Source organism: Hyla sarda, chromosome 4 (assembly GCF_029499605.1).
Source record: "Hyla sarda isolate aHylSar1 chromosome 4, aHylSar1.hap1, whole genome shotgun sequence".
NCBI lineage: Eukaryota > Metazoa > Chordata > Amphibia > Anura > Hylidae > Hyla > Hyla sarda.
In genome coordinates this window covers 370387460-370402840 of record NC_079192.1, presented here as the reverse complement: position 1 = coordinate 370402840, position 15381 = coordinate 370387460, and the positions used below count along the sequence as shown (strand labels likewise).

Sequence of the window (15381 nt, the reverse complement as noted above, 5' to 3'; positions counted from 1 at the left end):
TAGTGATTCATTTTTGGGGTGTCCACAAAATGCATGACACCCCTTATTCCCATAAAAAAAGTAAATAAAAATAAACGTGGTATCGCCGTGTGCGTAAATGTCCGAACTATAAAAAAATATAACGTTTTTTTTTTTTGGTCACTTTGTATACCCTAAAAAAATGTATAAGAAGTGATCAAAAAATCCGATCAAAATAATCATGGTACCAATAAAAACTTCAGATCACGGTACAAAAAATGGGCCCTCATACTGCCCCATTTACGGAAAAATAAAAAGTTATAGGGGTCACAAGATGACAATTTTTAAACATACCATATATACTCGAGTATAAGCAGAGTTTTTCAGCACGATTTTTCATATTGAAAACGCCCCCCTCGGCTTATACTCAAGTGAACTCTCCAATTATACCCAAACGGACAACTATGACCTGGGAGAAAAAATTGTAGCTATGCAGTATATAAGTGACCAAGCACTATCGGTTGACCCAGGTACTAGTAGTGGCTATAAGTGTGTGAACTCCAAACAGAAATAGCAAATAACAAGAAAGAGAAAACGGAGTCACTTATAAAACCTATATCATTTTATTAATTCCGTAGAATGTAAGTACATAAAAAATATATTGATTAAAAGTGCTATTTTTCAAAGAGGAATAAGACTAAAAGGTGGTGTCACCGGCTCTGCAGTAAAAGCTGGGGTATATATAGTGTATATATTACTGGGTCCACCACAATGAGATAGAAATGGTACAATAATCTTGCACACAAATTTGCACAGACAAAGTGTTTAGCAGCATGTAAAAAACATGTATATAAATCTCCCAGACGAAGGTTGCGTACCGAAACGTACATTGGAGTGGTGCTGTCCCGGTCTCTGCTGATTGCTGCTGTACTCTGGTATATTGTTATACTGATTTGTATCCCTGCAATGTTATGTTTGTTTACATGCACACTGCACTTTATTTGGCATGCAATATTTTTGCTCTCACTGTGAGATTTATATACATGTTTTTTACATGCTGCTAAACACTTTGTCTGTGCAAATTTGTGTGCAAGATTATTGTACCATTTCTATCTCATTGTGGTGGACCCAGTAATATATATACTATATATACCCCAGCTTTTACTGCAGAGCCGGTGACACCACCTTTTAGTTTCATTCCTCTTTGAAAAATAGCACTTTTAATCAATATATTTTTTATGTACTTACATTCTACGGAATTAATAAAAGGATATATGTTTTATAAGTGACTCCGTTTTCTCTTTCTTGTTATTTGCTATTCAAGTGAACTCTCCGCCTGGCAATCCCTTCATCAGTGGTCTTGTCTTCAACCTGCGGACCTCCAGATGTTGCAAAATTACAACTCCCAGCAAGCCCAGACAGCCATCGGCTGTCCGGGCATGCTGGGTGTTGTAGTTTTGAAACCTCTGGAGGTCTGCAGGTTGAAGACCACTGCGGCCTTCATCATCATCACCCCCCCCCATCGGCTGTCCAGGCATGCTGGGAGTTGTAGTTTTGAAACCTCTGGAGGTCCGCAGGTTGAAGACCACTGCGGCCTTCGTCATCCTCCATTCCCCCCCCCCCCCCTTTTGTTTTGTACTCCCCTCCCCTCGGCGGGAAGTTGGGGTGAGCTGGTCCAGGCCAGCTATGCTGCGGGGACCGTCCGATGGGGATGGTTAGTTGTTGCGGGTTGTCCATTTTCACCTGGGGGGCCTCTTCTCCGCGGAGTAGTGACGACGCACAGGGACGTTCATGCGCAACGTCCCTGTGCGTCGTCGTCAAGGCAACGTCACTAGTCTGGGGTCGAAGCGCGGAGAAGAGGCCTCCCCGGTGAAAATGGACAGCCCGCAACGACTAATCCTCCTCACCGGACAGTCCCCGCAGTATAGATGGCCCAGACCAGCTCACCCTAACTTTGCGCCGAGAGGAGGTGAGTACAAAACAAAAGGGGGGGGGGGGCTGGCTGGCTGATGACTAAGGCCGCAGTGGTCTTCAACCTGCGGACCTCCCTAGGTTTCATAACTACAACTCCCAGCGTGCCTGGACAGCTGATGGCTGTCCGGGCATGCTGGGAGTTGTAGTTTTGCAACATCTGGAGGTCCGCAGGTTGAAGACCACTGAGGAGGGATTGACAGGTGGTGATGATGAAGGGGGGGGGGGGGATGATGAGAGTCTGGATGATTACATGGGGGATGATGTATTTCCCACCCTAGGCTTATACTCGAGTATATACGGTACTAATTTTGGTGCATGTAGTTATCATTTTTTTAAAGTATTAAAATAAAGAAAAACCTATATAAATTGGGTATCATTGTAACCGTATGGACCTACAGAATAAAGATATGGTGTAATTTTTACTGAACAATGCACCATTTTTACTGAATCGGAATCCCCCAAAATTTACAAAATTGCGTTTCGTTTTTTCTTCCAATTCTACCCCACAAATGTTTTTTTTCTGGGTTCTCTGTAAATTTTGTGGTAAAATGACTGATGTAATTACAAAGTACAATTGGTGGCGCAAAAAATTAGCCCTCATGTAAGTCTGTACAGTAACCCCCGACCTACGATGGCCCCGACATATGATAAAATCGACATACGATGGCTTCTCAGGCCATCGCATGTCGATGTCAGCATCGACATACGATGCTTTTATATGTCGGGGCCATCGCATTAACTGCTATCCGACAGCGCAAAATGCTTAAGCTGCTGTCGGATAGCAGTTTAAGCATCCCTGGCAGGTTCGCTTACCTATTCCCGCTGCTCCGGGTCCACTTCGCGATCCTCCGGTGTCTTGCGCATCTTCTCCAGGGTCCGGGCCTTGCTTTCCGGCGTCGTTATTATGTCACTACGCACGCCGCGCCGCCGCAGCAGCGTAATAACGTCACCAGAAAGCGAGGCCCGGACCCTGCAGAAGATGCGCAAGACACCGGAGGATCGCGAAGAAGACACCGGAGCAGCGGGACAGCATCGGGAGCGGTGAGGACCTGGTCCGGAGCGACGGGGACAGGTGAGTACAGCTTCCTATACTTTACATTGCACGGATCCCTCAACATACGATGGATTCGACAAACAATGGGTCGTTTGGAACGAATTACCATCGTATGTTGAGGGACCACTGTAGATGCAAAATTGAAAGCGTTAGGATTTTTAGAAGGTGATGAGGAAAAAACGCAAGTACAAAAACTGAAAAACCCGTGGTCCTTAAAGGGGTTAAGGATGAGGGGGCTGTAGTGCTGGTTTAGCTCCTTCTAAGTTTTCCCAACACAGTAGCTCACCTGGCCATCTGACTGTGCAGGGAAGTACTGGCCCCAGTCACTAGATTAGAGCCATGCTGCAGTTTCATGTACAGTCAGGTGGTTGGGAGATGCACTGCACAGGGTACACACAGCTACAGCCCCTTTATTCTCAGGATCAGTAATGATATACAATCTTCCTATAAACTAGTAATAATGGTTTGTTGCTACATAAGAAATAGACAAGTTAATTAAATATAAACTACAACATTCAGGATCATTACATTTTTGTTCAGTAAGGAGACACTTATATGTTGCCACGCTAAAATCATCTATATTTTTACTTTTCACTTTTATGAATCATATCTGACCATGACAGAGAGTGGAAACCACTTTATTCTGATAAAATTGGTATAATATAGCACTGATCACTTGCATTTATCTGCTTTTTACCAAAGCTGGGAAAATTTCCAGTAAAATAATTATACATAAAAAATTTCACATTGTAGTTTTCATAAACTTGGAATTATGGTAATAATTGGTGCCACTCCCCCTATAGTTTGTTAAATTTTTTTGTACTTTTTTCTTTTTTAGGTTGATGTTTCAAGGCAAAATTTGGTGGAAGAGATTCAAAGGAGAACCAGTCTGTTTTAAGACAATACCATAAACCTAGTTTAATACATATTCGGGTCCACCTATCTCTTAACGTCTGTTTTCAGCAACTATTTATAAACCATATATGTGCAAATATTTTACATTTCTTCAGTTTCTCTGTTCAAAAATCAGATAATAAACAAGTACATAAGTGAACAAAATGAATGCGTGACAGCTTCTGTATGTTTAGGTTTATAAAAAAATAAAAATAGCTTTACAAAGATTATCAAATGCTGTTGAGCACGGCCCATCTCCGCTGCTGCCAGGCCTGAATTATTCCGGTTTCCAGCAGATGTGGCGATTCTAATCCAAAACTTTGTGGATGCAAACTGTTCAATACTAAGATTTCTGTATACTTTGATACTAAGCTGCTCTATCGCACAGCTTCATATTAAAACATACAGAAATCCTGGTTTGACTAGTCTTGTAGGTGCGGGCACTGAAACATGAAGCCGAGAACATAGTTCATGCATTGCCCTGTACCTGCCATGTTCTCTGCCTTCTCTTTTCAGTGCCCATGGCTACAAGAGGGACTTCCAGCAAATAAAATTCTAGATCACAATAGTCTTGGGGCAAGTCTCTGGCTGCCTCGAATTTTAAAATGCTATACTGCTGCCGGGACCACTATAGGAAGCAAAGGGGTTTAACCACATATATAAATAGTTGTAAGCAGATGCATTACGTGAAATTAAACATATTTCCAAAGTACAAGCAGTTCTCAAGATGTCCCGTTTAGGGGCTGGATTAGAGGTCGATCCTCTTCTGCTTTTATCTCGGATGCAATGATGGACCAAATGGGCAACACTACAAGGACGCCTTCACAAGGGAACGTTACACCAGTCCTACTCCCAGGACTATGATGTGGGGTGGCATAATGTTCAGTAGCTGGGCTCCCCTGGTATTCATTTCAGGTACACAAACAGCTTGGCATTACGTTGAAAACAAGTAAAAATTGAGGGAGGGCAGTCCTCAGGAGTACTACTGTGAGATGAAGGTGTAGGAAAAAAGAGAAAACTGAGAGGGAAAGGGGTAGAAATAAGAGAAAATGGGGGGGGGGGGAGTGGTGAGTGACGGGAAAATCAAAGGAAAGCGTGATCAGACCAAATTAAGGTAAAATAAAAATATTTATTTAGGTAGAATACAGTGGGGAGGTTTGCTGGGCCCTAGCGACCACCTTCCTGCTCTTAAATTACAGTAAAAACACAATAAAACTGGTAAAAGGCATGCAAATATCCCCATATGATGATAATTATGCAATCAATGGCAAAATTGTATGCAATAATAATGAGTATTCACACTGCAGATATGGAGTGGTATGCGCTCCCTGATAAATCAGTCTTAATGTTTTCAGGGAGCACACAGCGCTAGAGTAAGTCACAGTTTTTGCTATGCAGATGATCTCTACTGAGCGCAATGCGCCCCCGGTAAATGAAAGGCACTGATTCTGCTATGCAGGTTGTTCCTCCTGAACGCTGTGCGCTCCCTGTAGATAAATGTCAGTGTCTGACATATCTCCTGAGCACTATGTGCTCCCTATAGAAAAAAAAAAAATAGCAATGTCTGCTATGCAGATGGTCGCTCCTGGGCGCTGTGCACTTCCTATAAATGAAAATCAGAGTTTCTGCTATGCAGATAAGATCCTGGGGGACTGTGTCTCACTCACCAATCCGTAGCTCTTCTTGGGAGCTGCAAGCCGCCGGGTACTGCTGCAGACGGTTCCCCATAATGAGCTCCCGAGCGGGTGGTGGATGGTATCGCTGCTGCTGTCAGTAAGAGTTGTGGCTTCAGACAGATGATTGGTATTGCAGTCTAATCTGGCTATCTAATAACTTCTAATAAATTTAAATAATCCCCCTTTTTTATAATAATAAACAAATATGATAGGATCTATCCATTTCTTCAGTGTATTTTTTTTTTTGAGCTGTAGCCGAGACCAAAGCTTTTTAGTGTCTTTGTCACACCCAGCCAAAAAGTCCCCAAAGTGTGACCAAGGAAATGTAATTGGCCAAGTACCTATTTAGTCAAAAACTTGCCTCCAAAATGGCTAAATAAGAGCACATAGTAACATAGTTCATAAGGTTGAAAAAAAGTCCATTAAGTTCAACCTATATCCCTAATGAGTCCCTACTGAGTTGAGTTGATCCTGAGGAAGGCAAAAAACCCTCATACTAGAAGTAAAAATTCCTTCCCGACTCCAAATATGGCAGTCAGAATAAATCCCTGGAGCAACGTTCTGTCCCTATAAATCTAGTATACATAACCAGCGATGTTGTTTTTCTCCAAATATGCATCCAGCCCATTTTGAACTCTTTTACAGAGTTCACCATGACCACCACCTCTGGCAGAGAGTTCCATAGTCTCACTGCTCTTACCGAAAAGAACCCCCTGTCTGTGCTGGTGTAGAAACCTTCTTTCCTCTAGATGTAGAGGATGCCCCCTTGTCATAGATACAGTCCTGGGTATAAATAGATCTTGGGAGAGATCTCTGTACGGTCCCCTGATATATTTATACATAGTTATTAGGTCTCCCCTAAGCCTTCTTTTTTCTAAACTAAATAACCCTAATTCAGATAATCTTTCTGGGTACTGTAGTCCTCCCATTCCCCGTATTACCCTGGTTGCCCGTCTTTGAACCCTCTCCAGCTCCACTATATCTTTCTTGTACACTGGTGCCCAGTACTGTACACAGTATTCTATGTGTGGTCTGACTAGTGATTTGTATAGTGGTAGAATTATTTCCTTGTCGTGGGCATCTATGATCTATTGATGCACCCCATGATTTTATTAGCCTGGGCAGCAGCTGCCCGACACTGGTCACTACAGCTAAATTTACTGTTAAGACCCCTAAGTCCTTTTCCACGTCAGTCGTCCCAAGTGTTCTCCCATTTAATACATAATCCCAGCCCGGATTTTTCCTCCCCATGTGCATTATCTTACATTTATCAGTGTTAAACCTCATCTGCCACTTCCCAGCCCAAACCTCCAACCTATCCAGATCCATTTGTAACAGTGCACTGTCCTCTATAGTGTTTACCGCTTTACAGAGTTTAGTATCATCTGCAAAGATTGCTACTTTATTATTCAACCCCTCTACAAGGTCATTAATGAATATATTAAATTGGACAGGACCCAAGACTGACCCCCTGTGGTACCCCACTAGTAACAGTCACCCAATCAGAAAAGTACCATTAATAACCACCCTCTGTTTCCTGTCTCTGAGCCAGTTACTTGCCAAACAATTTACATACAACAGAGGTTAAAATATCAGGTCTGTAATTCACGGGGTCACCTTTTGTCCACTTTTTAAATATTGGCCCCACATTTGCCATGCGCCAGTCCTGGGGAACAGTCCCTGTTACTATAGAGTCCCTGAATATTAAAAATAGAGGTCTGTCTATTTCATTACTTAATTCCTTTAGAACTCAGGGGTGAATGCCATCTGGACCTGGTGATTTGTCTATTTTGATTTTTTGTGGGCTGCACTGTACTTCTTCCTGGGTTAGACAGGTGACCTCTACTGGGGAGTTTACCTTATCACACTGTATTTCACATGATGAGGTTTGTTACAGTGTGTCACCCCAGTAGTAAAGAGATTACATAAGGAGGGGGTTTGTTAGAGTGTGTCACCCCAGTAGATAGGAGATTACATGAGGAGGAGGTTTGTTACAGTGTCAACCCATTAGTTAATGAGATTACTTGAGGAGGGGCCCGGTTTGTTACAGTGTGTCACTCCAGTAGTAAGGTAGTTACATGAGGAGGATGTTTGTTAGTGTTTCACCCCAGTAGTAAGGAGATTACTTGAGGAGGGGCCCGGTTTGTTACAGTGTGTCACCTCCGTAATAAGGTGATTACATGAGGAGGGGATTTGTTACAGTGTGTCACCCCAGTGTTAAGGAGATTACATGTGGAGGAGGTTTGTTAGTGTCACCCCAGTAGTAACGAGATTATTAGAGGAGGGGCCCGGTTTGTTACAGTGTGTCAACCCAGTAGTAAGGTAATTAAATGAGGAGGAGGTTTGTTAGTGTTTCCCCCAGTAGTAAGGTAATTAAATGAGGAGGAGGTTTGTTACAGTGTGTCCCCCAGTAGTAAGGTAATTACATGAGGAGGAGGTTTGTTACAGTGTGTAACCCCAGTAGTAAAGAGATTACATGAGGAGGAGGTTTGTTACAGTGTCACCTCAGTAGTAAGGAGATTACTTGAGGAGGGGCCCAGTTTGTTAGTGTGGCACCCAGTAGTAAGGTGATTACATGAGGAGGATGTTTGTTACAGTGTGTCACCCCAGTAGTAAGGAGATTACATGAGGAAGAGGTTTGTTACAGTGTTACCCCAGTAGTAAGGAGATTACTTAGGAGGAGGTTTGTTACAGTGTGCCATCCCAGTAGTAAGGAGATTACATGAGGAAGAGGTTTGTTACAGTGTTACCCCAGTAGTAAGGAGATTACTTGAGGAGGAGGTTTGTTACAGTGTGTCACCCCAGTAGTAAGGAGATTACACTAGGAAGAGGTTTGTTAGTGTCACCCCAGTAGTAAGGAGATTACTTAGGAGGAGGTTTGTTACAGTGTGTCACCCCAGTAGTAAGGAGATTACATGAGGAAGAGGTTTGTTACAGTGTTACCCCAGTAGTAAGGAGATTACTTGAGGAGGAGGTTTGTTACAGTGTGTCACCCCAGTAGTAAGGAGATTACACTAGGAAGAGGTTTGTTAGTGTCACCCCAGTAGTAAGGAGATTACTTAGGAGGAGGTTTGTTACAGTGTGTCACCCCAGTAGTAAGGAGATTACTTAGGAGGAGGTTTGTTACAGTGTTTCACCCCAGTAGTAAGGAGATTACATGAGGAAGAGGTTTGTTACAGTGTGTCACCCCAGTAAAAAGCTGATTACATGAGGAGGAGGTTCGTTACAGCGTGTTATGTCACCCAAGTAGTAAGGTGGGGCGTGTCAAAGAGTGGAGCCAATGGGCAGAGTCAAGGGGGCTGCAAAATTAGCTTTTGCCTAGGGTGGCAAAAATCCTTGCATTAGCTGTGTGTGTATGTATAGAGGTATGATGTGTGTATCAAAGTAAGTTCAGCCATACACGCAGTGCAAAGTGAGTGTAGTCAAGAAGTTAATCTACACAGTGCACACAAAGTGAGGGAGGCCCGTAGAAGTGCAGCCGATTTATATTTTGGCATCCCCGCTTCTGCAGAGTTGTGCATGCCTGCTCTATGCTGTCCTCGCACTATGCTAAACATGGAATATTCAGGAAAAAAATATATATTTTGGCAAACCTTAGCAGATGGTTACACCTCTAAGGTTAGTTACACCTCTACAAATCAGGCTAAGCTGAAGTGTCCTTATTAAATACTTTCAAATGTTGGCAACTATGATGAGCAGCGACTACGCAGCATCATTGGACTCATTGTATAGTTTGTAAATTACAGTGTGGTGTTTATACAGTTTTTATACCTGTATTTAGTGGCATAGTGGAGGCCTCCGCAGCCCCGTCCTTGTTTTGGTAGGGGCCCTCAGCAGTGGCGTTGCTAGGAAGGCCTGCTGCTGCCAGCCGTATTTTTTCAGGTACAAGGGCAGCACTGGCCACCACCAGCAGGCTGCTACAACAGCAACCCTCAGCTGGTGTCTATCTGGGACTCTTTAAGAGCGCAGGGTATGCTGGTAACAGACATGCGTGTCTGTTACCAGGAAGGAAGGCCCTGATTCTTTATAAGGGGAAGTGGCAGCCAGACCTGCTGTAAATGTTTAAATTACTGGTGCAGCATGAGTTGTAGTTTTGGGTCACCAGCATAGCCATAGGTTGTATCAGGGAATACTGGGTGTTTTAGTTAATAAATACAACTCCCAGCATTCTTTGACACAGTCTATGGCTCTGCAGCTGACTCAAAACTACAACTCCCAGCATGTTGCACTATATAGTAGTATAGGTTATGGTGCAACATGCTTGGAGTTGTAGTTTTGGGTCGGCTGCAGAGCCATAGGCTGTATCAGTGCATGCTGGGCATTGTAGTCAGTAACTACATCTCAGCATTCCTTGACACAGACTATATCTCTGCAGCAAGCCCAAAAGTAAATCTCCCAGCATGTTGCACCATAACCTATACTACTATATAGTGCAACCTGCTGGGAGTTGTAATTTTATTTGGGGAAGCTGCGCCACAGGAACTGAAGAAGCAGAGCGCACCAATAACACTGATCAGTACTGTGCTATGGAGCAGCATTGTTCAGTGTTTGCAATCAAAAGATTACGTCTTCTATTGGGGCTAAAAATAGTAAATAAAATATATTTTAAAAAGTTAATAAATGTAAATAAGCCACTTCCCGAATTAAAGTTTGAATCTTCCCCCCTTTTCCCATTTTTCAAAGAAAATAACAAAAATATAGAGTGATAAAAAATAAATCCTGGGGTTTGGTACTTTTAAATGTTTACGCCATTCATGGTACGGCATAAATAATGTTATATTTTAATAGATCGGACAATTACGTACATGGCAATACTAAATATGTTTATTTTTATTGTTTTTACATATTTTTTATATTGAATATGGGAAAAGGGGGGTGATTTAAACTTTAAATATGGAAGGGGTTAATGTGTGTGTTAACCTCTTAAGGACACAAGAGTACAGGTACGCCCTTGTTCCATGGTACTTAAGGATGCATAGCGTACCTGTACACCCCGACACCTTAAGTGGCTTTAAAGCGAGCGCAGGAGCTGTGCTCACTTCAGAGGTGTAAGTGTCGGCTACCATCAGTACCCAGACACTCACTGCTTACGGCAGGCATCGGCGATCCCTTTAGAATGACCATTGCCAATCACGGCGTCTAAAGAGAAAGTAAAAATCTGCGGTAGCTCAGAGGAGCTTACCGAACCCCTACGACATGAAGACAAAGTGCCAGTGTGTCTGTTTGTTTTATATGCAGAGTTAGCAGTGGGTGGTAGTATTATATTTAAAGTGCTCAGTGTATAGTAGTACTATATTCAGAGGGTAAAGTGTGTGGCCGTATTATATTCAGAGGGTGCAGTGTGTTGCCGTATTATATTCAGAGGGTGCAGTGTGTTGCCGTATTATATTCAGAGCGTGCAGAATCTTGCAGTATTTTATTCACAGGGTGCAGTCTCTTGCAGTATTATATTCAGAGGGTGCAGTCTCTTGCAGTATTATATTCAGAGGGTGCATTGTATGGCTGTATTATATTCAGAGGGTGCAGTCTCTTGCAGTATTATATTCAGAGGGTGCAGTGTGTTACTGTATTATTTTATCTAGATGGTGCTGTGTATGGAAGTCCTCACTTATTTATCTACTTAGGTTGTAAAACATAAATAATTGTCTTATTTTATCTACACAATATTGTACACTAAAGTGACATTTAAAAAAAAAATATAAGTATTACTTACATTCCAGTCCAGTGGGATGTAAGTGGTCCAAAGGGGTTTGTTGGGCCCTTTTAGTGTAAGAACCTCACATTTGTCTTATATATCTTGCAGTATTATATTCAGAGGGTGCAGTCTCTCGCAGTGTTATATTCAGAGGGTGCAGTATGTGGCCGTATTATATTCAGAGGTTGCAGTATCTTGCAGTATTATACTCAGGGGGTGCAGTATCTTGCAGTATTATATTAAGAGGTTGCAGTCTCTTGCAGTATTATATTCAGAGGGTGCAGTGTGTTACTGTATTATTTTATCTAGATGGTGCTGTGTGTGGCAGTCCTCACTTATTTATTTACTTAGGTTGTAAAACATAGATAATTGTCTTATTTTATCTACGCTATATTGTACATTAAAGTGACATTTAAAAAACAAATGTAAGTATTACTTACATTCCAGTCCAGGTGTTCCAGTCCAGTGGGATGTAAGTTGTCCAAAGGGGTTTGTTGGGCCGTTTTATTATAAGATCCTAACATTTGTCTTATATATCTTGCAGTATTATATTCAGAGGGTGCAGTCTCTCGCAGTATTATATTCAGAGGGTGTAGTCTCTTGCAGTATTATATTCAGAGGGTGCAGTGTATGGCCGTTTTATATTCAGAGGGTGCAGTGTATGGCCGTTTTATATTCAGAGGGTGCAGTCTCTTGCAGTATTATATTCAGAGGGTGCAGTGTATGGCCGTATTATATTCAAAGGGTGCAGTATCTTGCAGTATTATATTCAGGGGGTGCAGTATCTTGCAGTATTATATTCAAAGGATGCAGTATCTTGCAGTATTATATTCAGAGGATGCAGTCTCTTGCAGTATTATATTCAGGGGGTGCAGTATCTTGCAGTATTATATTCAAGGGGCGGTCTCTTGCAGTATTATATTCAGAGGTTGCAGTCTCTTGCAGTATTATATTCAGAGGGTGCAGTGTGTTACTGTATTATTTTATCTAGATGGTGCTGTGTGTGGCAGTCCTCACTTATTATTTACTACTACTTATTTACTTAGGTTGTAAAACATAGATAATTGTCTTATTTTATCTACACTATATTGTACACTAAAGTGACATTTAAAAAACAAATGTAAGTATTACTTACATTCCAGTCCAGGTGTTCCAGTCCAGTGGGATGTAAGTGGTCCAAAGGGGTTTGTTGAGTGCAGTCTCTAGCAGTATTATATTCAGAGGATGCAGTCTCTTACAGTATTATATTCAGAGGATGCAGTCTCTTACAGTATTATATTCAGAGGATGCAGTCTCTTACAGTATTATATTCAGAGGATGCAGTCTCTCGCAGTATTATATTCAGAGGATGCAGTCTCTTACAGTATAATATTCAGAGGGTTCAGTCTCTCGCAGTATTATATTCAGAGGTTGCAGCCTCTTACAGTATTATATTCAGAGGGTGCAGTGTGTTACTGTATTATTATATCTAGATGGTGCTGTGTGTGGCAGTCCTCATTTATTTATTTACTTAGGCTGGGTTCACATCACGTTTTCTCCCATACGGGAGCGCATACGGCAGGGGCGAGCTAAAACCTCGTGCTTTCGTATGCGCTCCCGTATGTAATTCATTACAATGAGCCGGCCAGAGTGAAAAGTTCGGTCCGGTCGGCTCATTTTTGCGGTGTATGCGCTTTTTCCCCGGACCTAAAACTGTTGTAAAAGCGTATACGGTGCAAAAATGAGCTGACCGGACCGAACGTTTCACTCCGGCCGGCTCATTGAAATGAATTACATACGGGAGCGCGAGGTTTTAGCTCCCCCTGCCGTATGCGCTCCCGTATGGGGGAAAATGTGATGTGAACCAGCCCTTAGGTTGTAAAACAAAGATAATTGTCATATTTTATCTACACTATATATTGAACACTACAGTGACATTTAAAAAAACAAATGTAAGTATTACTTACATTCCAGTCCAGGTGTTCCAGTCCAGTGGGATGGAAGTGGTCCAAAGGGGTTTGTTGGGCCCTTTTAGTATAAATTTAAAGTGTAGTCTGATAAGGATCCCTTTTGTTGTAAGTCAGTTATAAAGGCTGGGAGCGATTGTCTGGCTTTGGAAATCGTGAGGAGAATGCAAACGCAGTAATTTTGGAGTCTTTGGTGTCTATATGGATGCTGGGGTACAGAGGAGAACCCTCATTTTATCTAAGCAAGGAGTCAGTGGATAAGTTAAAAAGAAGAGAAAGAAAAATGACACCTGACAGGTGCCCCTAATAGTTCTATGGGAGGGGTGTTTTTCCTGTTGATTTGAAATGCATATGCAAGAAGTAAATTGATTGCCAAAATTCCATTTTGTAAACAGAAAATGCCAAGAGACCTCATCAAAGGCTTTTTTTCTGCACCTAAATCAGGGGTTCTCAACCGGTGGTACGCGTACCCCTAGGGGTACGCCACCGATTGTGTGGGGGTACGCAATGCGCTGACCATGCATTGGCCAGTATTTGTCAGCGCATTGCGGGAAATGGCCACGGCAGTTCTCAGTAAAGTATCGTGGCCACAGCTCCAGCCACGGATACTTTATCGGAGCTGCGTGGTTGCTGGGGAGACGTGTGCCATTATCACTACCCCCCCTCCATCTTTATCCCCTTGTGCCATAATTACCCTCCCCCTCCCTCTGGTTCCCTTTTGCCATATCGGATAATAATGGCACAAGGGCATTGAGATGGAGGGGGGAATAATGGTAAAAGGGGATAAGAGGGAGGGGGGGAATAATGGCACAAGGGGATAAAGATGGAGAGGGGAATAATGGCACAAGGGGATAAAGATGTAGGGGGGAATAATGGCACAAGGGGATAAAGATGTAGGGGGGAATAATGGCACAAGGGGATAAAGATGTAGGGGGGAATAATGGCACAAGGGGATAAAGATGGAGAGGGGAATAATGGCACAAGGGGATAAAGATGGAGGGGAGAATAATGACACAAGGGGATTAAGTATCACATTAGTATAAAGGTAAGCACACGCCTTTTGTCCGCGGGTAAGTTCTGTGCAAATTTACACCCGGGGGGGGGGGGGGGGGGGCTGTACCCGAGGACATACTTTCAGCCTTTGGGGGTACAGTCGCCAAAAAGGTTGAGAACCACTGATCTAAACTAAGAAGCACGAATGGGGGGGGGGGGGGGGCCTTGATTTGTCTAGCACGAAGACCATGGCTGCCACAGATAACTGTATGTTTTGGACGATTTGGCGATTCTGTATAAAACCCTGTTGGGCTTCTGGAGATAGTCTGGAGGCGCAACGCCAATATTTCAGAGAGCAATATGAGATGCAGGATAATGTTAACTGTTGGTTGGCAGAAGAAAGATGCAGGAGGCAGAAAGATTAAAGTCTCTGGGGAGCAATGTCGCAGGGAGGCAGGTTTAAGAGTAATGCACCAAGCGGCAGTGAGGAGTTGGGAGGACAGAGCTCCTGAGTCAAGCAGCCTGGTTGGGATAGGAGAGGGCCACTGCCTATTACTGGCTGGGGCTCCTTTGAGGGTTTTGGCTTACCCCTTTGCCCGTGCCGGTAAACAGGAGCAGTAGTGTGTAGAAAGCCGTGGTTGGCCAGGCTGGGAAGATAGCACCAGCACACAGAGATAAGAGGGATAGCCACGTGGTGCTTTCGGGAAAAGCTGCTGCAGCATTTTGTCGGGGGCCCATGTTCCCCCTATACTCAGAAGTCTGTGGATGTCCAGGAGGGTGGAATATCCTCAAAATCCCCCATAGTTCATGTCCCAAGCGAAGCTAAGGAGAGACATGTCTGGTCAGCACGCAGTAAGTTCTGCCCCATAACGTGTCTTTTTAAAACATAAAGTGGGAGATTTATCAAAACCCGTCCAGAGGAAAAGTTGCTGAGTTGCCCATAGCAACCAATCAGATTGCTTCTTTCATTTTTGAAAAGGCCTCTGAAAAATGAAAGAAGCAATCTGATTGGTTGCTATGGGCAACTCAGCAACTTTTCTTCTGGACAGGTTTTGATAAATCTGCCACAAAGTGCACTGCGTAAAAACAAAATGCCCCCAAAAAGTTTCAAAATTGCATTTAGGTTTATTTATTTATTTATTTTATTTTTTGCCTCGCTCGCACTTTTTTTTTGTTTTGCAGTAGATTTTG

At 42.9% G+C, this 15381-nt stretch overlaps 1 protein-coding gene across 1 annotated transcript in view; it reads left to right on the top strand.

The window, feature by feature from the left end:
* HARS1 (histidyl-tRNA synthetase 1) overlaps positions 1–4040 on the top strand; it is a 44656-nt gene extending 40616 nt beyond the window's left edge. The window contains exon 13 of the mRNA XM_056516736.1: positions 3825–4040. Within this exon, the coding sequence (XP_056372711.1) occupies positions 3825–3884 (60 nt within the window). The 3' untranslated portion in view covers positions 3885–4040. The remainder of the gene's footprint in view (positions 1–3824) is intronic.
* The last annotated feature ends 11341 nt before the right edge of the window (positions 4041–15381 follow it).